We start from the raw sequence: 24699 nt of genomic DNA on the forward strand, positions 1-24699 counted from the left end.
TCAGACACGCACACAAAAGCAGGACACTCAGGGAAACAGGACAGCTTTGGTACACAAACACACAGGTACACAACAACCTCGGACACACACAGATACACACACACAGAGTCTAGACTCCCAGGACACAGACACAACACACAGATTCACGCACAGAGGTGATACTTAGAGACAATGCACACATACCCAGTAGTGTGACACTTAGAAACAGGTAAGACAAGCCCCCACCCACGCCGTTAAGTACAATGCATGGCTGGTTCAAGCTGGTCCGTCTCTTGTAGGCTCTGTGAACTTGGGCAAGCCACTTAACCTCTCTGGGCTTCATTTCTTAACCTATAGGAGGACGATGACATTAGCAATACCTGCTTGATAGATTGTTGTGAGTCCCACAAGAGAAAAAGCATGTAAAGCACTTGGGACAGTGCCTGGCTCTGCTGCATAAATGTCAAAGAAAGAAGATAACACCTGCCCAGAGACTCACAGGCTCAGATACGTCTCACAGGGACATGTGTGGACACAGGGAGGCACTGCAGTGATGCACAGAAGGCCTCTAAAATGCCACAGAAACAGCCGAGGCATAACCCCCATCTCAGAAGCCTCACATGACCTCAGACAAGCCTGCACATGTGGGAACAAGGAAGCCCCTGAAGGGCCCCAAGACCTCGTGTTTGTATGCAGTGTTATCACATTACCTCATAGCGACAGGCACAGACAAGGTGTCCCCTGACCCTGGGGTTGATGGCTTCTGGACTAAGGATCTCCAAAGGATCAGAGACCCCAGGCTCTGGGGCAAACCAGGGAAGGATCACATTAGGGCCAAGGCTAGGACTGGGCTTGAGCCATCATCATGTATCCAGTATGAATTTCTGCAGTGCTGGGCACTGTTCTAGGAGCTAGGAATGGGAGGGTGAACAAACAGACATGGGGAGCAGCCAAAGGCCAGCAGAGGAAAACTCCAAAGTAACCTGTGGTGGAAAGGGCTGGAAGGAGACAGAGCTGCGATGGAGAGTAATGGTGGGGGAGAGACTCTAGAGTGGAAGCAGGGAAGGCCTTGACAGTATCTGGTCCATACCGAGAACTCAATACATACACTTGATAAAGGGGTACATATCGGCAGGACTTGCTGATGCATGGGAGGTGGAGGTATAGGAATGGAATCAAAGATGCCTCTCCTCCCTGGGTTTTGGTCTGGGCAGGTAGGGGGTGGTGGAGCTATTCGCTCAGCTGGGGCAGGCTGCTGGTGGAGCAGGTTGACCACCTGGGGGATGGGGCTGGCTTCACTCAGTTCAAGTGAGAAGACCTGTTTCTTCTGCTGATGCCTCAGTGAGGGCAACCTACTGAACTTCTCAGAGCCCGTTTCCTCCCCCAGGGCTTAGCTGGATGTCTGGCAGACCACTTAACCAGGGGGACCCTGATTTCCATGGCAGGCAGGATGGCTAGGTTTGTATAAATGACTTGCTCAGATGGCCTTGCCAAGAGGCAGTGTGGTACAGTGGCAAGTGGCTGGGCTCTGGCACCAGAGAGACCTGGGTTTGGATGTGCATCAGTTGCTGTCTAGCTGTGTGAGCTTTAAAAAGTCACTTTCCCTCTCTGAGCCTCTCTCCTCATCTGTGAAATGAAAGCTGCTGGAAAGATGAAATGGGGTGGCAGGAACTTGGCAGAAGCCAGTTGCTTTCTTGAGATCCTGGTGCTGGGCTAGAAGCTTCATAAAAGCAGGGGGCTTGGGGACTGCATCGCAAGATTGGTCCCTCATTCTTCATATTGCTACTTGGCATTTAAGAGACTCCATCCTCTGAGCCATCTGGGAAGGAGCTGCACCTGCCGCTTGGTCCATGGTCTTCATGAGGCAGGAGACCAGAGGAAGCTTCCTTCCAAACCACAGAGGATGTGGGAGGCCTCACCTCTACCCAGGGTTACCTTTGGGGAAGCGGCTCTCACTGTGGTCATCTGGGCGGTCTGTGGGCTGGGCTGCAGTCATCTGTGGGCTAGAACCCATGGAGAAGATTCCCTTCTGGGGCTGTTGCTCCCTTGGGGGCCCACAGGAAGGACATAATATGCCTGGTCCTGCAACCAGGTAGGGTAGGGAGAACCCGGAGAAAGAAAACCAGGCACGGCTTTCCTGACATAAGAGAAGCCGTCTTTTGTGATCTAAGCCTGGCCACAATGCTTGCCCTAGAAGAGGTCTCAGTAATGAATGATCTTAAGGGAACAAAAGGATAGACGACTGTTATCGGGCAAGAGAAGTAACAATAGCAAAGATATCAGTTGTAAAGACTCCCAGTTCTGTTTCAGTGGTGAAGATTAGCCTGAAATGCTCAACCACCAGATCAACTGGAACCTGAGGGATGATGATGACCTTTTCTGACCCTCGTGACTTCAATCAACTAAAGCTTAGACTCTGTCGACCGCCCAAGCCCCTTCACGAATAGGTATGTACCCTTAGCTTAAAACTTCCCCAATTTTGCTGTTGGGGAGACACTGCTTTGGGAGAGATCCCGGTGTTCTCCTTACTTGCTGCAAAGAATAAATCCTTCCTTCTCCTGATCTTTGGCTTGGTTGTGTCTTTTGGCTCGACACCTACCAAGAGGTAAACCCAGTTTTCGGGTAACAGTTCGAGTGGCAAAAAGCTGGAGAATTCACTAATTTGTACTGGTTTATTCTAGAGCATTGCCAAACTTCTCAGTTTCTCTAGTTTCACTAGATTTTTGCAACAAAAGGGATTTTCTCACCTAGTGACAAACCCCATGACAAGATTATGGCTGTCTAGACACATAAGGTGCAGTTTCAGCAGTCTGTCTTGTATATAGTTTCCCGGGCAAGGAGGAGGCTGGAAGAGAATTTGAGTGTTGGGAGTCAGCGGCACACCCTCTGGCACCCAGCAGTCAGTGTGATGTGGGAGACGAGAAATGAGCATTTTTAGTCTTGCACAGATAATCCATCCTCTGAAGAGGAGGTCTCTAACTCTAGCCAGCCGTGTTGGAAATACACCAATTTTCAAGTCCAGAGAGCTGTGAATTAATCACCTTTTTTTTTTTTTCCTGGCTGTGCTGTGTGGCTTGTGGGATCTTAGTTCCCTGACCAGGGATTGAACCCGGGCCCTCAGCAGTGAAAGCGCGCAGTCTTAACCACTGGACCGCCAGCGAATTCCCAGGGAATTAATCACCTTTGTAGTAGGATTCAGCCTTCCACACAGTAGGTATTTGAGACAAATCAGTTAAATTGAGTTTATGGAGCATTTGCTCAACTGCAAGCTAGATGCTTTTCACATTTATTATTTTTTAAACTCATATATGTTAAGAATTTATTTTTAAAGTTTTTTTTTTCAGCTTAAGTATAATTGACAACATCGTAAGATATTTAAAGGGTATGATGTGGACTTCCCTGGTGGCGAAGTGGTTAAGAATCCGCCTGCCAATGCAGGGGACACAGGTACGAGCCCTGGTCCAGGAAGATCCCACATGCCGCGGAGCAACTAAGCCCATGTGCCACAACTACTAAGCCTGCGCTCTAGAGCTGGCGAGCCACAACTACTGAAGCCCGCATGCCTAGAGCCCGTGCTCCACAACAAGAGAAGCCACCGCGGTGAGAAGCCCCCACTCACCACAACTAAAGAAAGCCCGCACACAGCAATGAAGACCCAACGCAGCCAAAAAAAAAAAAAAAGAAAAGTGTCTGATATGATGATTTGATATATCTATATACATTGTGAAGGGATTTTTCCTCATCAATTAACACATCCACACCTCACATATTTACTTTTTTTTTTCTTTTTGGCAAGAACTCACATTTATTCTTATGTAGACTTTATCCACAATTCTGAGAGGTAAATGCTCTTAATTCCCATTTTACAGGTACGAAAATAGAGGCTCAGAGGTTCAACAACTTGCACAAAGGCCGGGTAAGAAGGGGTGGCTGGCTTCAGCCCTAGAGAAACTCGAAGCATTCCACAGGATGATTTTTGTGAATGTAAGCACATTGTCTGGACATTATCAGAGAACAGAAGTAGCATGAAGGACACAACAGTCTTTCTCTGCTCAAGCCTGCCGTTTTATGAGTAAAGTCTTTGTGTCTTGAAATAGAACATTTGCCTGCAATCCAATGAAAGATTAAATAAGCAGTAAGTTAAACTATCAGTTGATAACATATTCTAATTTCGCTCGGGTTTAAAAGGGGTGAGTGACCTACAGTGGCCCACTCGACGTCTGATGAAGCTGATTTGAAGTGGCAACTCCCCTGCCTCTCCTCAGAAGCTGCCTGGTGCAGAACTCATCTTTACAAGCCATTAAATTAGTCATGAGAAAACAACCCATCTTTCTCCCTACAGGTCTAGTGATTAGAAGCAAAGTCAAATTACTCATGAATCCAAGGAATGCGACCTTCCGCGGGGCTGTCTGAAACCAATTAGGTGTGAACAGACCTGGAAGGCAGATTTCCCTACTGCCCTCCCAGCCCGGGTATGGAGGGCTCCCTGAGGGTTTTCCAGTTCTCACTTCCGAATCTGGAGCTTTAACATCTGAGGACTGTGTACTGTGTGGTCTTACTGAGGTGGCCAAGAATTTTGAGATGCTAACATAAGGGTAAAGACTGTGTTCTCTAAATTTCTTATAATTTAATGTTTGTTCCTTTTTTCTTGGTGAACTTGGCTCCTAGGTGGGAGGGGACAAATCTTGTTCATCTTTACCCCCAGCACCTCACCTCTCACAATGCCAGACACTAGTGCTTTTGAAACTTTTTTTTTTTTTTTTTTTTTTTTGCGGTACGTGGGCCTCTCACTGCTGTGGCCTCTCCCGTTGTGGAGCACAGGCTCCGGACGCACAGGCTCAGCGGCCATGGCTCACGGGCCCAGCCGCTCCATGGCATGCGGGATCTTCCCGGACCGGGGCACGAACCCGTGTCCCCTGCATCGGCAGGCAGACTCCCAACCACTGCGCCACCAGGGAAGCCCGAATCATCCCCTTTTAAAGCCAGAAATGCTCATTAAGATTCATTCTTGGTGAGTCAGATGTTTCTCTTAGCCTCCTGATACAAGAAGCCTTTGCTTCCAGGATGCTACAACTTAAAAACAGCCTTGGAGTATTCGTAAGAGTGAAAATAGGGTCCACCCGAATGTGCGTTAGCAGGGGAGATGGGTAAATAAGTAATGGTGCATCTGTGCCACCGAGCAAGAAACCAGTGGTTAAAAAAGCTAAGGTTGAAAATAAATTTCACATACACACAGGTAGATCTTTAGTAGCACCAGAGGCCCTTGTATATCATGGGGTAAAAGTAGAAAGCTGCTGTTATTCACAAGAGCTAAAACATGGAAGCAACCGAAATGTCCATTAATGGATCAATGGATAAACAAAATATGACACATACATACAATGGAATATTATTCAGCCTTAAAAAGGAAGGGAATTCTGACATGTGCTGCAACAGGGATGAACCTTGAGAACTTTACGCCAAGTGAAATATGTTACAAAACAGACAAATACCATATAATTCCAGTTATATGAGACAGAGTAGTCAAAGTCACAGAAATAGGAAGTGGAAGTATGGTGGCTAGAGGCTAGAGGAGGAGAAATGGGGAGTTAGTGTTTAACGGGCAGAGTTTGAGTTTCACAAGATGAAAAGAGCTCTGGAGATAGACTGGAGTGAGGGTTGTACCATAACGTGAATGTACTTAATACCACTGAATTCTCCATTGAAAAATGGCTGAGGTGGTAAATTCTGTGTGTATTTAACCACAATGAAAAAAAAAGACAAAATAGAAAGTTGTTATTATCAATATTTTGTACCTTATTTTTGAAGGGAAAAAAAACTTTACATATGCTGCGCATTGTAATGACATAAAGGTCTGGAGGAAATGTGTGAACTGTCAACAGGGGATGTGAAACTTGGGGAGTTTAAGGGGTTTCCATTTTTAACTTGACAAAACTTTTACACTGTTTGCTTTTTCAGTGTTACCGCTTTTGTAGTAAGCGTCAGAGCCAAGGCAGCAGTGGTGGGAATTCATGCTTCCCGTGCAAGGTCTCTGGAGGACATTTGTGGAACTAACTGGAGTTTATAGCTGTGCTGGAAGTATCTGTAACCTGGCCTCAACGAGACAGAAAAAGACTTACCAAGATTTGGTTTGAAGTAATTCTAATACTGAAAGCTGTAGAAACTGGGATGCCATATAATGACGAGCCACTGTTTACTGAGCACCCAGAATAAGTGCAGGCATCCTCACACCAGGTGGCTGAGGGTGGCACAGCTAGGAATCCCATTTTACAGATGGGCAAATGGAGTAACAAAGAGAAGGGACTTGCCCAGTGTCATCAGCTGGTGAATGGCAAAGCTGGGAACAAGCCCAGGTCCTGCGTGACACCAATTCTATGCTTGTCCCCATCGTAGCCACCCCTAATGGTGGCTCAGTTCTGGAGGCCTGGCCCCCTCTTCAAGGACAAGGACTCCTCCTTCTGGCACCTTCACATCCCACTGCAGCAAGTACAAGGAACAGGCTTGCTTTTTTGTTAATAAAGTAGAATAACATTTATTTATTAAAATTTTTATTATACATGCTGTATTTGTGGGAAATCGAGACCTCTGAAGGAACTCAGATTAGATACAAATTACATTCAGCTGAGCTGGTTACAGTCATGTTTAGCACGGGAACACTTAAGCTGAAGCTTTCTTTTCCTTATAGGTTGCCATCATTTTCTTGATTTCAGCAATAGCTTTCCCTGGATTCAGCCCCTTGAAAAAAGAGAAGAGAATCAATACCAAATGGTAAGTGAAACTGAATGGAAAAACCCCATGACCTTGGGCGACCCAGGACCTCCTGACCTAGCTGGTCAAAGCACGGTGATTACAAACCAAGTCCTTTAATACCCAGGGGTTTGGGCTAAGTGCTCTCTTCTGTTTCTACTCTTAGACGTTTGAAAACGGCCAGCTCTCTCTGGCAGGAGCCCTGTCTCACTGAATTCCTGCTGGTGAGGCTCACTGTGGCAGGTCAATGAGCCCAAGGAAGAGTCATCTCTTCTATGACTACAGTGTCAAAATTAGCCAGTTATCTCTAAAGGTTTCACATCATTACCATTATCATTCAGTCATCATCACCAGAAATCTGCATCTGCAAGCCCTCAAAGGTATGTGGGAGAAAGGAGCCTCTGTTAACCTTCCTAAGCACCACTGGTTAAGTGGCCCACAACACTGGATTAGCTGCAGTTGGCCTCACAGCTGTAACATCTGTCCTGCACGAGGTATGGCAATTAAACCCAGTGGGGCCAGTCTCATAGAAGCAGGAAGTGAGGTCACCAAATATTTGGTAAAATTAGACAAGCACTCATCTGAGGCTAGTGAAGGGTCCCCTCGTTCAATTTAATTAAATTATTTTATGTGGCTCTGTGCTGAGCAGCATGCGGAATTCTTAGTTCCCGTGCCCCCCCTCAGTGGAAGCGTGTTGTCTTAACCACTGGACCGCCAGGGAAGTCCTGGGTCCCCTCATTTTAGAAGGACAACTTTAACTCTGAAATTAAAGCGTGGAAAAAAAGAAAAAGAAAAAAGATCTTCAGAGAGACAGAAAGGGAAAGAGAAGACACTCTTTAAAAGACTGATATGGGGGGCTTCCCTGGTGGTGCAGTGGTTGAGAGTCCGCCTGCCGATGCAGGGGACACGGGTTCGTGCCCCGGTCTGGGAGGATCCCACATGCCGTGGAGCGGCAGGGCCCGTGAGCCATGGCCGCTGAGCCTGCGCGTCCGGAGCCTGTGCTCCACAACGGGAGAGGCCACGACAGTGAGAGGCCCGCGTACCGCAAAAAAAAAAAAAAAAAAAAAAAGACTGATATGGAAGGATCCCTGAAATGTGTTAAGTGAGAAAGGTAGACACTGTGACAAAGGACACGTGGAACATTTGCGTGTAGCACAAACTATCCCTGGAAGGACACACAGGAAGCTGCTAACACCACCGGGGAGGGGGCTGGGGCTGGGGAAGGAGGAAGGCCCTCCACAGTATTTCCTTTTGAACGCTGAGCCGTGTACATACCTGCCCCATCAAAAGGAATTTAGAGTCAGTAAACAGACTGTACCCAGTCCCAGCGCAGGAAGGAGGCACTGGGAGGCGGGTGGCCTGCTTCTAGGCCTGCCCCGCCCCCAACCTGAGACTGACCTTGGCAAGATGCCCCCACCCCCAACTCCCGCTCATGGGCTCAGCTTCCCCACCTGTAAAAGGGGCTGCACTTGACGATTTTTGAGGTCCCTTCTAGTTCAAACAATCTGGGCCTATGTCTAGCCTCACAGCCCCAGTGTCCACCCCTCCTTTACTGAAGGGGAGGGCAGGACACAGAGAAGTCTGTCCTTGGTTGTCTGGTCTGTCTGCTGTCCTCTGCGATGCAAACATTCACGCCTAGGAGCGCACCGCAGGATCCTCTGCGGAGATTTTGAAGAAATACACAAGCCAGGCCCCAGCCTTGGAGAGGCTGTCTTCTGACTGACCGGCTCAAACATACAGAAGGTCCCATTAAGTGCTTACTACGTGCCAGGCACTGTCCTAAGCACTTCAGTGGCATGACTTGCCTCAGAAGCCACAAGGCTCGCTGAGCAGAGCCTGGGTAGAGACGCAGGCAGCAGGATGCGGAGCCTGAGCTCTCCCGCACTGTTCGGGACCCCACCAGTCCCCGTGGCCCACCCCAATGCCGATGTCACATGAGAAGCACTCTGGCAGGGGAAGTGGGGAGGCCCTGGAAACACTGTGGAATTACCCAGTCTGGATTTCATGTTTGGTAAGATGTGCTGCCTTTTCTTTCTTTTTTAAGCTGCTAACTGGTCGTGCTAGCGTTTTCCATCTCGCTGCCTGCTTACTCACTGCACCTTTAAAATGAAATTGCTCTGCCCACAGTCTCTGCTCGAAGGGCAGCCCTGGCTGCTCCCCGCCCACTGACGGACCAGGGCTGGCACCTGACGGTAGCTGGCCGGCCAGCTCTGACGTGGGCTGCGCCGTGGAAAGCTAAGCTGGGCCAAGGAGACTCCCTCTGAGGAATGTGAGCTGAGAAATGCTGAGAGAAGCCAGGCAGATGCTGAAGCCACAGGCAGGGTGAGTATGAACAGGAAGCAGGAAGTATGAAAAGGAAGAGGGAGTGAAAGCTAAGCAAGCAGGAGCTCCGAGACTGAGGAAAGACACGCAGAGGAGAAAGCACAGGCTGGCTGCCAGGGAGCCGAGCGGACCGGCAGCCATGTTGCCACACAGAGACCTTGGGGCCCGGAGAGGGAATGTAGCCCTCACAGCTGCCTGTGCTCAGATGGCTTTCCTCCCGTGGTTCCCACAAAGTCAGGGCAAACCCAGGTTCCTGTTCATGGGTCCTCGTGGCATCCTTGACTCCCACCAGGCCCGTGTGAACCCGACTTGAAAACCCTTCCCAAGGGGGCCTGAGTGAGCCTGTGCCCCGCAACTAAGCGCCAACAGCCCCAGGCTCACACGGAGGGGAGAGTGCTCTCTGCTCCCCGCTGGCTGCCTCCTCACGAGCGCACGTCAGTGCTGGGCCGCGCGGGGGGGCCGCAGCCGCGTACCTTGGGACAGGAATTCGTGCAGTTCATGATGGTGTGGCAGCGGTACAGAGAGAACGGGTCCTGCAGCTTGGCCAGGCGCTCCTCTGTGAACTCGTCTCTGGAGTCGATCATCCAGCGATAGGCCTGGGGGAACCAGGGACTGGTGGGCTGAGCTGTCACCTTAACTGGCCAGAGCAGCCCTCTGGTTCAACTCAAAGCCCCAGGCGTGCAGAGCAACAGGAATTCTCAGCCTGGAAGCCATCTCCACACGTTACTTCTTGCCATCTTCCAAGGAAAGGCTCCCAACTCTTTTGCAACATCTCTTATTAGTCACCTTGACTAATGAGCCCCACCAACCTTTAAACCACATGCACCAGGTCGCTGGTGCTTAATTATATACCATCAGGCATCGTCTTCTACTGATTTCGTGTTGCTCATTAGCTTCCTCCCTAGAACATGAATGAGTGAAGGCAGGGACGGTATCCTTGACTCTCTTTAACTGCCTTCAGAGCACCTACCCACTACCTTGGAGTGAACTGATAACTGAACAGACCTGCACAGAGAGAATATCTGTTCTACTTATTGATCCTTGCGATTAGCATATCCACCCCAGAAGCCTGAGATCAGCCAGCTGAGAACTGACTAAGCTCCTGATCACCGGGCCGGCTCCAGCAGTGTTGCTGACACCACTTTTACGTTTCCCAACAACTCAGATCACTGGTACAAGCGCCAGCTACAAATGTACCTCATACTCAATCTTTAATTTGGCCAGGAATCAATCAGTACTGCTAACTGGTCACACAACCACAGAGCTTCTCTTTTTGTGGGAAAATGAGAAACAAGAAGTTGTTTTTTCTGAGTTGCTTCAGAGTCTATGAAGAGCACTGACCACAAATCTAAAAAGTATGAGCTTTCTGGGAACAAAGACAGTGACTCTGTCTGCAGTGAACTACACATATAGTGAAAGACAATGAAAACCAATACTACTTTCTTTCCAAGCAACCCCTAAGCCCAGTACTGCAGGCTTTCACTAGCCTGGAAACAATTTCCACCCTTGCAGCTGGGTAACTGCTCCTCAACGAAATTTCTCTCTCCCCTGCTTCCACGTTAAAAACCCCGTGAGAGGGAGATGGGGAGCCTTCTGACAGACGCAGTCCGGGGAAAGTGGGCAAGTGGGCAGGGAAGAGCCAGCAGCACAGGGAAACATCTGAAACATCTGCAAGGCATGGTGTGCCAACCCGCAGCCACCATCCCTTGGCGTGACCCTCACCACACTAAATGAAGGCATTCTGCAGATGAAGCCCCAGATTTACTGAAAGCCAAGTGAAGGTGATGCAACCAATTACCGTTTGTAATGGATGACAAAGAAGGAAGCCATCGCCCCTCAGAACATCGGTTTCCATTTCTCTTACAGTAATGAAGGAGCGCCTTACCTGCATAAGAACCGCGGGTCCCAAGTACTTGTCCCCATTCCACCAGTAGCTCGGGCAGCTGGTGCTGCAGCAGGCGCAGAGAATGCACTCATAGAGCCCGTCCTGTGCGGGGAGAAAGGGCAATCAGGAGCCCACCATGGAAGAGATGGTCGTGTCCTGAGCTGATTAAATGTGAGGTCTGGGGTCAGTGCATGAGCAAAGTGCCTACTCGCACGTGAGTTTTCTTGGCAAAATCCTAGGAGTGGTTTGCAGAGATTTTTCAGATTCATAAAAAAGATCTTGGAATTGAAATTTAGACATTTGCTGGATTAGAGCCCAGAGTTCTTAAGTCTAAGTACAGTGTACTCATCCTTTAATAAATAACCCCTCACTTATCTTAAAAAAAAAAACACCAAAAACAAAAACATGAAAAGAACTTACCACCTCGAATGCAGTCTAGCAGAAATTAAAAAGGCCCTGAGTGCTGAGGCATCTAGAGTCTACACCAGCCTCTGCCCTGGCTCAGCAGACACCTCAAGTTTTCGACAGGAACATCAACATCACCCTAAACAGCCAACCAGCACTGAGCACCCTGTGCCTTACTGACGACCTCATTTGATTGTCACAATAATCCTGGGGTGAGTGCTATTAGGTTCCCATTTTACAGGTAAGGAACTGAGGCTCCGAGAAGTTAGGTCACTTGCCGAGGGTGACACAGCTGCAAACAGGCGGCCTGACTCTGGCATCCCTCTTCTAACACTGCCACACTGACTCAGCATGCCCAACCAGTTCTAACTGGACTTTCTGATTTGGGGAACAACAGAAACTGATTAAAAGTGGCAAAACAGGAGGGCACACTGACATCTGAAGTGACAGCTGAAAACAGATGACACAGAGTTGAAGGTCATGATTGTAACCACGAGTCTTCAACAAAAATTATGTTCTGTTCAGGCAGCTGGTGAGAGTGTAAACTGGCCCCACTGTCTAGAAAGCATAAGGTCACAGGATTAAGAGCCTTCACGACAGTCATATTCTTTACTTATAAAAGGGTAGTTGTCGATAGAGATTACCTTTGGGTGGTGGAATTATAGATTATTTGAAAATTAGTTCTCTTTTCCAATTACCTATAATGAGCATTATGGCTTTTAAAATCATGAAAAAAAGTTAGGTTCAGCAATATTAATTTGAAGAAGTGAAAAATGCTAAATAAGCAAATGTTTGGTATTTAAATGAGTGAATTTTGACTACCTAGAAAACATGTTCAGGGGAACCCTCTAATCCCTAAAAATAGTACATCAAGGAGATGTTTATAAGCTACAAGCTTTCCTACCTGAGGACTGTGAGATGACAAGCTGGGCCAGGGTGGCCAGTTCCAACCTGGACCCTGGGATGCGCCAGACTCCCTGGAGTTAGAAACTGGGGCAGAGCTATGTCCCGAGAACAAGAAACTCTTGGAAGAGAAGGCAGCTGCTTGCTCTGAATTACAGCATCACCATGCTGACCCTCAACATCTCGATGACGACAGAGCTGGGCATTACCAGGACCTTCCTTTCTTAATATTTTATGGGGAAGAGGAGAGGGGCTAAATGTTCCCCCAGACATAAAAGGCAGAATTCATTTATTCATTCACACAACTCATATTTGTTGATAAGATAGCACATGCCAGGATCCTGGGATCCAGAAAGGGGTATAAGACACAGCCCCTGCCCTTGAGGTGCGCTCAGTCTGCTAACAGACTGTCATGTGAACGAATGAAGTGGTGACCCTGAGACAGCACGAGTCCTTCCCTCGTGTAGGCATGACGTTGGGACCTATCTCCATCTGGTCCCCTTCCCACTTCTTCCTCTCCAAAGGACACCAAGTGTGCAGGGAGTGAGTGTGCGTGCCTCCTTCTTAGAGGAGGTAGAAGTGTACGCGAGAAAGAGACTACAAGCTTGCTAATAACCCCTTCACTTTCAGAGACTTCATAGTCTGTGCCCAGGGGTAGCAACTCCAAGAGTGAGTGGGCCCGTCACTAGACATGTGGTGTCAGGAAAGCACCCAGTTCTAGTTCCAGTTTTGCTATCGGCTTCTCTCACTCCCATCTGCAAACAGGGTGGTGGCAGCAGGACCGCAAACAGCCGGCATGTGTTTATTTGCCCACAGGGTTAAAGAGTAACTCCGATTTAGCTGTCAACTTTTCAAGACCTGGCGATCTACATACTGGTTTCTTTTGAAAAAGACGAATGTCTAGCAACACGGTAGCAGTGAGCCCCTCTAGGCCGAGCACTCCAGGGCCTTGGTCCCCTCTGGGCCCTTCATAGGTTCTCACTACCCACCCGGCCCCGATAGGATGGGTGTCCAACCCTTGGACAGATGGTTCTGAAGTTCCTTTCCAGAAGACGCTGAATGTTCTGCATCACCTCATGCTGTGCCCCCCATCCCCTCTGCCCCTAAGCCCCACTTCCTGGCAAACATCTTTGCAACAAAATTCCTCAAGTCAAGACAATGAACAGGGACTAATGACCAGTTTCTCACGATCTTCTATGGACTGCAGATACTGCTTCTTGCCTTCCTGGGATTCATCCTTCTTCTTTAAATAAGGCTCAATGGACTTGTACTGGGCATAGAAGTTGCTCAAATCCTGAGGTTAAGAGGAAGAAGAAGAAATGGGTCAGATTCCACCACCACTCCTTAGCTTTCCTGCTTATCCCATTTTTGGGACACTGCCCACTTTTCTGCCCCGTGACAGGCAATAGTCAGACTCTCTTCCTTTGGCATGGATACGTGCAAAGATCACGAAAGGAGAAATGGTCACATGTCAGCGTGGTTAGGGAATTTCTCCTTCACCCACCTGGGAAGCTTTCCAATCCCACAGTCCTTTCTCCCCAGATGCCCTTGAAAACACCCAGTCAGGGAAAGGGAAGGTGGTCAAATACAGGGAGGTAGAAATTAAAACACATAAGAACGGCTGCATTCCCAACTGATATTTGCCACATGAATTCTTTGTTGTTATGGCCAAATTCTTCATTTCTGAAATTGTTCAAGTCTAAAATTCTGTGCCCTGTTATTCCCAAACAATCCTCACCAAATGAGCTGCTGGATGATCTTCTAGGCCATTTATCTTCTGCCATTCAAATTCCTTAACTAAACTCAAGACAGGAAAAAACCCTGCCCTGAAGAACTATAGCACAACACACATACCTCCTGCCCCCCTTAAAAAAAAAAAAAGCAGGTGGGAGGTGCTGGGGAGGTGGGGAGACACACACACACACACACACACACACAGGCAGGAACTCACAGGAACAAGATCCTTTATCACATACATATGTGGAAGAGGGTAGATTTTTGAAACTTTGTTGAGGTTGATGTCAATCCTTCGGGTACAAGCGAGAGTGTTGCCTCCATTGATGTTCATGGCACAGGAGCCGCAGATGCCTGAGACACAGCACAGTTAACACTCCCCTACCCAGCTGCAGGCAGTCCAGCTGCAATTCTCCCTTCCGGACTGTCCTTACTCTACCAGCAGGAGCAGCACTGACATGGAATACACCTGTGCAGAGGTGCCCACTGCCTTTCTCCTTCCCATTCTTCTTAGAATGTAGATCTAACGGCTGTAGTTCCAAAAACCATGTTGTGAAACCAGGAGGCAACCCTGAGGTTGGAAGCTATCTGCTCAGGATGGCACTGGAGCACAGACGAGCCTGGGGTGCTGCGGGCATCACGGAGGGCCCACGCCAGTCCTAGTTCCTTGCTTCATGTATTTTGAGAGAAAAACCAGCCTTTTTTTTTTTTTTTTTTTAAAAGTCACTGTTATTTGAACTCAAATTCTATTTTTCTTAAACTTTTTTTTCTTTTTTTGGCCGCACCACAAGGCTAGTGGGATCTTAGTTCCCCGACCAGGGATTGAATCCAGGCCCGCGGCAGTGAAAGCGCAGAGTCCTAACCACTAACCACCAGGGAATTCCCTGGACTCAAACTCTTAACAGATATAACATCCCAAAATAAATCAACACTGTCTTGGTCAACTTAAAGTTGAGGCCTGGATACAGATTGTCCAGAGACAGACCTCATTCTATTGTCTCCACAAAGCTACACTGGGGACATGAAACCCACAAAAGCTGCCTTAGCACTGACTTTTCAAGGAGAATCAGGTAATGTGAAACCAAACCAAAGTAAGCAAAATAAGGTGCTGACCAAGGACACTGAAAGGAGAATTTTCTTAGCCTGGACTCATTTCCTGTGTATGGAATTTCCTAGGTATTTCAGAATTACAGATGACTATGTACGCTAAGCCCCTGCTACCACTTCTTCAGAAGCTCTTTTTTGAAGGTAGTTAGGCCGGAGAAATGTGGTTACTTGTGAAACTTGGACTGGGTTATCACTTTCTCTCCCTCTCCCGTTAATCTTAATAAAAGTATAATAGGACACAAATATCCATCTTAAGCAAATACTCCTACAGTTCCCCAAGAGATCGAATATTATCAGCACATTTATGTGAGCCTGGCATCCAACAGAGCAGTATGCTTTTATAAGAAATGGTATACAATAATAATAAAAATCCAAGGAAACTTCTCTTAAAAAGCCTCCCCTGGAAATTCTCTTCACAAACTACAAGGGAAACAAAAGTAGCCACAATTAATATCATTCTGCCTCATTTTTTTTTTTTTTTTTTTTTTGCCCACATGGGCCACACCTTGTGTTCTTGGCTCTGAAAGAGTTTTATGGGGAAGCTTACTGAAAAGCGTCTATTTCCTGTGTTGTCAGGACTTATGTGGGAAGGCTGGTACTTAATTACAGCAGAATGTTCCCTAAACAGCAGGATTCAGCCAAACTATCATACCCGTTAGCATCTGCTACATTGAATCCAATCCTGTAAGATTAGCTGAATCAAAACAGATGTCTTGGGCTTCCCTGGTGGCGCAGTGGTTGAGAGTCCGCCTGCCGATGCAGGGGACGCAGGTTCGTGCCCCGGTCTGGGAGGATCCCACATGCCGCGGAGCGGCTGGGCCCGTGAGCCATGGCCGTTGGGCCTGCACATCTGGAGCCTGTGCTCCACAGCAGGAGAGGCCACAGCAGTGAGAGGCCCGCGTACCACAAAAAACAAAACAAAACAAAAAACAAAAAACCCCCCCCAAAAAACAGATGTCTTAGAAGTAGGCCTTTAAATGCTTGAGATGTACAGCAGAACACAGCTGCCCTGTTTTGGTTTTATCCCAGGTTTTCCAAGCCCGGCAAGTGAGTGTATCACCTGAGAGTGCAATTCTGGAATCTGACAACTTTGGCTGAGTCCTGGCTCCTGACTCACCATCTCTTGTGTCCTTTCAGAAGTCCCTTAACCCCCCGGGCCTCAGTTTCTTCACATGTATGCTGAGTGTAAATGGTAACAGCACCTGTCTATCTCAGGTAAAGTGCACAGAATGGAGTCTGCACAGTCTGTGTTCCACAGCCATCAGGATCAGTTAGCCGTCATAGCACCCCGTGTGATTTTTCCCACACCTGAGAACCATCTGAATGATTACTTAGGAATTTACTTTAAATCAACTCATTTTACCTTAAATTTATATTTAAAAATCATTTCTATCACTGTTACACTGTCATTAGTAATTATATTTTTCTAGTACATAAAATCAATACATAGCTATTAAAGAATGTCGGTATGCATACTGCCTGGAATCAGCAGCACACTGTAGGAATCGCTGTTTCCATCCAGAACATTCCTACTGACCACCTGCTCTGTGCACGTGTAATGCTGGGAGCTGGAAGGGGACGCATGTCCCTCTTGTTGGACAAGTGTTAAGTGTGCACAAGCACCAGCTAGAAATTCCCTACTACCCCCCTAAAGAAGAGCTCCGCGGTGACCAGCTAGCGTATCTGGGCTGGTCCTTGAAGGGTGCAGCAGCTCACAGGGACCGCCAGAAGCAGTAACCATGCAAGTGAAAGCTCCTGAAGGGAAGCCAACTTAGAAACCAGAACTTATACCACAGTTCAAATTTCCAACACTTCTGCCTAAGAAAAGGAAGTGTGACTTGTGGCAAGGTCACCTGGCAGAGCGCTGCAGCCATCCTCCGGGTATCCCCTGGTATCAGTTCTGGCCAGCCCAGGCTTCTTTTGGGAAACAGAACAAAAGTGTCCAAGCTTAACAATAGGGAAGGAAATCCTTACCTTCTCTGCACGATCTTCGGAAGGTCAAGGTAGAATCAATTTCATTCTTAATCTTGATTAAAGCATCCAACACCATAGGACCACAGCTGACCAAAAAAAAAAAAAAAAAACAAAAACAAAAAAAACCTCACAAAAATAAAAGACCCAGTTGTACTTATGTGAAGTTCAATCTCCCTACACTTTATCATAATATGATCTGAGACAGCTGCATATATTAGCTGCTCTTCTTATCCATGGCCTTCTTAGGTCACATTCAGAATTTTTTCCATAGTTTTATTTTTGCACATTCTTATACATTTTAATTACAGCAGAATTCTTACACATTTTAAGTGCCACACTGCCTAAACATTTCTAGGAAATGGAAAGCTAAAGAAGAAGAGAAATATTTAGGTTAGGAGACAACTTCCATATACTGGCAGTTTTTATTTTTTCTTCTAAAGCTCCCTGAAAAGTTTTCCCAAATAATTTATTTCCAATTTTAGTTTTATTTTTTTGGACAAAAATAGTAAGTAGCTTTATATGGTTAGTTAACAGCTTCCCATCTACAAAGCAGAGAGAGCAACGCCCACATCTCACAGGACTGCTGCAGGTGAATTAACATACAGGAAAATGAAACACTCAGAGCAGTGTCTGCCACATACATTCGGTCTCACTATGATTATCATCATGCAGAGACTGTGACTCTATGGAAATGGCTTATTCTCTCTGAGCCTCAGTCTCTTTATCTGTAAAATGGAATTATTATTTGTATCACAGGATTATTATGAAGATTAAATAAAAACATGCAACAACAAGGTCCTACTGTATAGCACAGTGAACTATATTCAATATCCTGTGATAAACTATAACGAAAAAGAATATGAAAAAGAATATATGTATGTATAACAGAATATATGTATAACTGAGTCACTTTGCTGTACAGCAGAAATTAACACAACACTGTAAATCAACTATACTTCAATAAAATTAAAAAACAAAACAAAACATGCAATTGTCATAGCACCTGGCACAGAGAAGCGCTCAGCACATCTACTTCCTGGTTGCCACCCTTACCTGCGCTCCTCTAATTTTCTATGAATGGGATGTAAAAAAATATGCGCCCCCCCAAATTTCCTTTCTTTGTCTCTATTTCTTTTTTCCCCTCAGCTTTGAGATTATTAACAAATAATAGTGTGTAAATTTAAGGTGTATAACATGGTAATTTGATATATAGTGAAACGATTACCATAATAAGGTTGGTTAACATACCTGCATTATCTGTACGTATTTCTACCAACAATATGCTATACCCTTTTCACTGTACCTCTGCTAACACTGGGAATTGTAACCTTTAAAAACCTCTGCTATTCTGAGAATGGAGAAGTGTTATAACTGTCAGTGTTTTAATTTGAGATCTCTGAATAATACAGTGGTTGAATATTTGTCATAAATTCACTGAGCTTTCCTCACTTACCAGTTATTTACTGAAAGCCTGCTCTGTACCAGGCTCTGTTCTAGGTGCTAGAGATACACCAGAGGACAAAACAGATGCAAACTCCTGCCCGCACAGAGCGTTCATTCTAGTGGACTAATTCTATAGACTCAGTCTGTCCATGTTCTTTGCCTCTTTGTTTACTGAAGTCCGGGGATTTTTTTTTTTTTTCTTTTAAAGGTCTGAGCCTACCATCTTCTAAAACAAAAACTCTTCTGTTTTTCTGTACTACTAACTCCCAATACTTCACTTCTGGTCACCAAATGTGTGGGTGTCTTTCCCATGCCAAGCAATTCTGCAACACCAAGTGGGTGTCCCACAGTGTAACTCAATTCTGCCACTATCAATCGGAGTGGCTCACAGAATTAAAAAAAAAAAGTTTACTGACTAGATTACTGGTTTATTATAAAAGGATCAACCCTGCAACAGCCAAATGGAAGAGACACACAGGGCAAGGTATGTGGGAAGGGGAGGAGAGCTTCCATACCCTCTCCTGCAGGCCACTCTCCCAGCACCTCCTGGAGTTTACCAACCCAAGCTCTCTGAACCGTGTACTTCAAGGATTTTTATGAAGGCTTAATTACGTAGGGATGATTGACTATACCATTGGTCTCTGGTAACTGATTCAACCTCTACCCCGTCTCCCCTCCCGGGAGGTCAGGGGATGGGGCTGAAAGTTCCAGCCCTCTAATCACATGGTTGGATTCCCTAGCAACCAGCCCCCATCCAGTGGTTATCTAGGGGCTTTTAAGAAATCATCGCATTAATATAAACTCAGGTGTGGTTGAAAGGGGCTTGTTATGAATAACAAAAGACACCCATTTCACCTTTATTATTTTCTGAAGCTATTTCAGGAACTGGGAACGAAAACAAAACATAACAAAAGATGACCCTATAGTTCTTATTCTTTAGGATTACAAGGGTTTTAGAAGACAGAAACCCAAGACCAAATATATATCACAGTATCACACATCTAATACATCTGTTGCTAATCTTGCTCCCGCCCTCAACCAGCAATTGGCTATCTGACTCCTGATTTGGGTAATCAAATTTTTTTTTTCACTTTTATTTTTTTTTAAAGGCCACTCCACGCAGCATGTGGGATCCTAGTTCCCCGACCAGGGATCAAACCCACGCTGCCTGCACTGGCAGCGCAGTCTTAACCACTGGCCCCCCAGGTAAACCCCCAGTAATCAAAATTTTCAAACACACATAAAATTTAAATGTTTACACTGTTAAAAGCTGACCACTTTTCCCCTTATGATACTATCCTCTTTTAAGTCTAAAAGACCACACTCCTTCCTGAGGTTTGGCGAATATTTTGAATTTTCTTCCATTATAAAATTATTTCCCCCAAGTTGCAAAAACTGCTAATCAACTGCCCCAAATCACTGACTGACTAAACCCTCTTTTGCTTCTGATTTGTGATACTCCCCCTCCAACCGCCCCATTCTATACTAGAATTTTATATATAATGTAGTCTATTTTGGAACTCTTTTTTTTGGCCACGCCGTGTGGCTTGTGGGATCTTAGTTCCCTGACCAGGGATTGAACATGGGCCCTCGGCAGTGAAATCATGGAGTCCTAACCACTGGACTGGCAGGGAATTCCCTAGAACTTCTTTTATTCTAATGATCTGTCTATTCTTGTCCTGGCATGTTTTAAATTATGTACATCAATTCTATTTATTCATTTTCTTTAAGTTACAAAAGCTAGTATTTGCATTTTATAAAAATTTCAAATATAAATAGCTAAAAAGCTAAAGCTCTTCCTTTAAACTGTCTCATGCTAAGTTTCGTAATAGGTAGGCAATATTAAAGAGTTTGCTATAAATTTTCTCAGACTTAAAAAAATGCAATATATATATGATAGTATCTTGCTTTTTTCATTCAAAACAACTCTGCCAAGGGACTGTAATTACATAACCATTTTCCTATGGAAGAACACTTAGGTTGCTTAAAATCCTTCCCTATTACACACAATGCTGCAAATAACATTTTGGTACACAGAAATCGATTGTTTTGGCTCCTCTTTGTCCCTTGCATTTCCATATGAATTTTAGGATCAGCTTGTCAATTTCTGCAAAAAAAGGCTGCTGGGGTTTGAGAGTGATTACAATGAATCTGTATATAAACTTGGGGGTGCACTGCCACCTTAAAAATATTAAGTCTTCCAACCCAGAAACATGAAATATCTTTCCATTTATTTAGGTCTTTGTTAGTTTCTTTCAACAATGTTCTATAGTTTTCAGTCTTGCATTCCTTTTGCCAAGTTTGTTCCTAAGTATTTTATTCTTTTTGATGTTACTGTAAATGGAATCATTTTCTTATTGTAGGATTGTTCATTGCTGGTGTACAGAAATACAATTGATTTTTATATACTTATCTTGTATCCTACAACTTTGATGAACGAATTTATTGATTCTAATAATTTTTTGGTGTGAATTTGTTAGGATTTTCTATATACAAGGTCATGTGATCTGTGAAAAGAGAGAGTTTCCTTCTTACTTTCCAATTTCCTTTTCTTCCTTTTTGTTGCCTAATTTCCTTGGTTAAAACCTTAAAATTCTGAATGGTTGATGCTAGTATAAAAAAATTATTTTTGCATATTGACCTTGTATCCTGCAACCTTGCTAAATTTACTTAGTATGTTCTTGTAGTTTTGTAGATTCCCTGGATCCTTGGAATTTTATACGTAAATAATCAAGTTATTTGTGACTACAGACAATTCCCTCCTTTTCGATTTTCATGTCTTTTATTTCTTTCATTTGCCTTTAATGCACTAGTTAGAATGTACAGTAAAATGCTGAATAGAAGTGGAGAGTGGACATCTTTGTTTTTTTTGTTTGTTTGTTTTTAAATTTATTTATTTATTTATTTTGCGGTACGCGGGTCTCTTACTGTTGTGGCCTCTCCCGTTGCGGAGCACAGGCTCCGGACGCGCAGGCTCAGCAGCCATGGCTCACAGGCCCAGCCGCTTCGCGGCATGTGGGATCTTCCCGGACCGGGGCACGAACCCGTGTCCCCTGCATCGGCAGGCGGACTCTCAACCACTGCGCCACCAGGGAAGCCCGACATCTTTTGTTTTGTTCCAGGTCTTATGGATAAAGCATTCAATATTTCACAATTAAGCATGTTGTTAGCTGTAGCTTTTTCCATACATACTTTTTTAAAAAAAAAGATTTATTTTTATTTATTTATTTACCTGTCTATCTGTCTATCTTGGCTGTGCTGGGTCCTAGCTGCGACATGCATGCAGGATCTAGTTCCTTGACCAGGGATTGAACCTGGGCCCCCTGCATTGGGAGCGTGGAGTCTTACCCACTGGACCACCAGGGAAGTCCCTAGATACTCTTTATCTGGTTGAGCAAGTTTCCTTCTTTTTCAAATTTGTAGAGTTATGGCTTTTCTCCTTTATCCTTTATATGATGAATTACAATGATTGATTTTTCAGTGTTAAGCCAACTTCATATTCCTGAGGTAAACTGAAACTTGGTCATTAAGGCATTATCCCTTTTTATAGATTGCTAGATTTGAACTGCTAAAATTTCTTGAGGATTTTTGTGTCTATGTTCATGAATGATACCAATTTGTAATTTTCGTTTTTGTAATGTCTTTGTTAGATTTTGGTATCAGGTTATGATGGCCTCATAAAATGAACTAGGAAATGAATATTCCTTGTTTATTTTCTGAAAGAATATTTGTGTTAGGTTTTTCTTAAATGTGTGACATGATTCACCAGTGAAGCCACCTGGGCCTGGAGTTTTCCGTGTGAAAATGTTTTTGATAACACATTTAATTTCTGTAACATAGAACTATTCATATTTTCTATTTCATCTTATGTCAATCTGGTAAGTTGTATTTTTTCAAGGAATTTGTCCATTTCATCAATTATTGAATTTGTCATAAGTTATTCATAATACTCTCTTGGTATCATTTTAATATCCATAGGCTCTCTTTCCATCTTGATATTGGGATTTTGTTTTCTCTTATTTTTCTCCAGTCTGGCTAGGAGATGATCAAATTTGTTGTTTCCAAAAAAACCAACTTTTGGTTTTATTTTTTTCTACCAGCTGTCTTACCCCCAGCCCCCATCCTATTTGCTCTTATTTTTATTATTTCATTTTTCTACTTGCTTTTGGTTTACCTTGCTCTTCTTTTTCTACCTTCTTAGGGTAGAATCTTAGATCACTGATTCTAAACCTTTTCTCTTTTAATGTATGCATTTGAAGCTATAAATTTCCCTCTAAGCACTGCTTTAGATGCATCTTGCATATTTTGAAATTATATTTTCATTAGCATTTAGTTCAACATCTTCTCTAATTTCCCTTGTGATTTCTGCTTTGATACCTAAAATATCTTGCTGTTACTGCTTTAAATTTTAATTCCACTGTGGTCAGAGATTATACCCTGTAAGATTCCAACTTTTTGAAATTTATTGAAATTTGTTTTACGGCCCACTATCTTAGTGAATGTAGCATGTGCACTTAAAAAGAATGTGTATTTCATAATCACATTTATGACTGTTATGTCTTCCTGATAAAATGATCCCCTTATCATTATGAAATGTCCCCTCTTATTTCCAGTAGTGTTCTTTGCCTTGTAGTCTACTTTATCTGATATTACCATAGCCACTCTTTTTTATGTTTAATGCAGATTGCATGTATATTGTTTTCCACTCTTTCACTTTCAACCTATCTGTGTCTTTATATTTAAAGTGCATTTTTGGGGACTTCCCTGGCAGTACAGTGGTTAAGACTCCACACTTCCACTGCTGGGGGTGAGGGTTCGCCCCCTGGTCAGGGAACTAAGATCCTGCATGCCCCACAGTGTGGCCAAAAATTTTTTAAAGTGCATTTTTTTGTAGATAGCATGTGGTTGGGCTTTGCTTCTTTACTTATTCTGACAATCTTTGCCGTTTAATTGGAGTGTTTAGTCTCTTTTCATTTGATGTACTTACTTATTCTGACAATCTCGGCCATTTAATTGGAGTGTTTAGTCTCTTTTCATTTGATGTACTTATTGATATGGCTGGATCTGGGTCTATCATTTTACTATCTGTCCCAACACTTTTGCCCTGTTCTCTCTTTTCTGCCTTCTTTTAAGTAGTATTTTTAGATTAAGTAAATGTTTTCAGAATTCCATTTTAGTATATATATATTTAATTTATATATTCCAATTCCAGTTTAGCTATATATCTCTCTGCATTAAAAAAATGGTTACTCTAGAATTATATGTCCTTAAATTTTCAGTCTATTTAGAGTTAATATTGTACCACTTCATGTAACAACGTTCCAACCTCTATGTAAGTTATATTTTATGTAAGACAATGTTATAGTTTTGTTCTGTTTTTTAAAAATGTTATTATTTATTTATTTAGGCTGCGCTGGGTCTTTTAGTTGTGGCATGTGGACTTCTTACTTGTGGCAGGCAAACTCTTAGTTGCGGCATACCAACTCTTAGTTGCAGCATGCATGCGGGACCTAGTTCCCCGACCAGGGATCAAACTCGGGCCCTCTAGACTGGGAGCATGGAGTCTTACCCAATGGACCATCAAGGAACTCCCTATGATTTTGTTTTAAACAGTCATATCTATTTTAATAAAGCTAAGACAAAAAAATGGTTTTTATTTATCATATATGGTGCCTTTTATTACTTTTCTAAGAGTTGAGTTTCCACCTGGCATTATTTTTCTTCAGCCTGAAAAACTTCCTCTTTCACACAGTACAGGAAGCTATGACTCCTTTTACTTTTTGTTATCTGAAAATGTCTTAATTTCATCTTCATCTTGAAGGATCTTTTTGCTGAATAAAGAATTTCAGTTGACAGAGCTTTCCTTTTAGTAACTTAGAGAAGACATTCCACTGTCTTTTGGCTTCTGTAATTTCTGATGAGTAGTAAACAATCATTCATATCCCTGCATGTAATGTGTTTTTTTCTCATAGTTTTCAAGATTTTGTTTATTTTTATCTTCAGTAATTTGATTATGATGTGCTTGGGTGGTTTTCTGTGTATCTACCGTGCTTGGAGTTCACTAAGATTCTATTCTTTCTTTCTTTTCTTTTTCTTTCTTTGTTTTCTTTCTTTCTTTCTTTCTTTCTTTCTTTCTTTCTTTCTTTCTTTCTTTCTTTCTTTCTCTCTCTCTCTCTTCTTTCCTTCCTTCCTTCCTTTCT

The 24699-nt window shown here is 44.2% G+C and overlaps 1 protein-coding gene across 1 annotated transcript in view; it reads right to left on the bottom strand.

The window, feature by feature from the left end:
* Positions 1–6500: 6500 nt before the first annotated feature.
* SDHB (succinate dehydrogenase complex iron sulfur subunit B) overlaps positions 6501–24699 on the bottom strand; it is a gene marked incomplete at its 5' end in the record, with an annotated part of 36301 nt that continues 18102 nt past the window's right edge. The window contains 6 exons of the mRNA XM_079697041.1: positions 6501–6714; positions 9522–9644; positions 10934–11035; positions 13419–13535; positions 14193–14329; positions 17057–17142. Of these exons, the coding sequence (XP_079553167.1) occupies positions 6637–6714; positions 9522–9644; positions 10934–11035; positions 13419–13535; positions 14193–14329; positions 17057–17142 (643 nt within the window). The 3' untranslated portion in view covers positions 6501–6636. The remainder of the gene's footprint in view (positions 6715–9521; positions 9645–10933; positions 11036–13418; positions 13536–14192; positions 14330–17056; positions 17143–24699) is intronic.

The sequence above is a fragment of the Hyperoodon ampullatus genome (assembly GCF_949752795.1).
Source record: "Hyperoodon ampullatus genome assembly, chromosome: 2".
Classification (NCBI taxonomy): Eukaryota; Metazoa; Chordata; class Mammalia; order Artiodactyla; family Ziphiidae; genus Hyperoodon; species Hyperoodon ampullatus.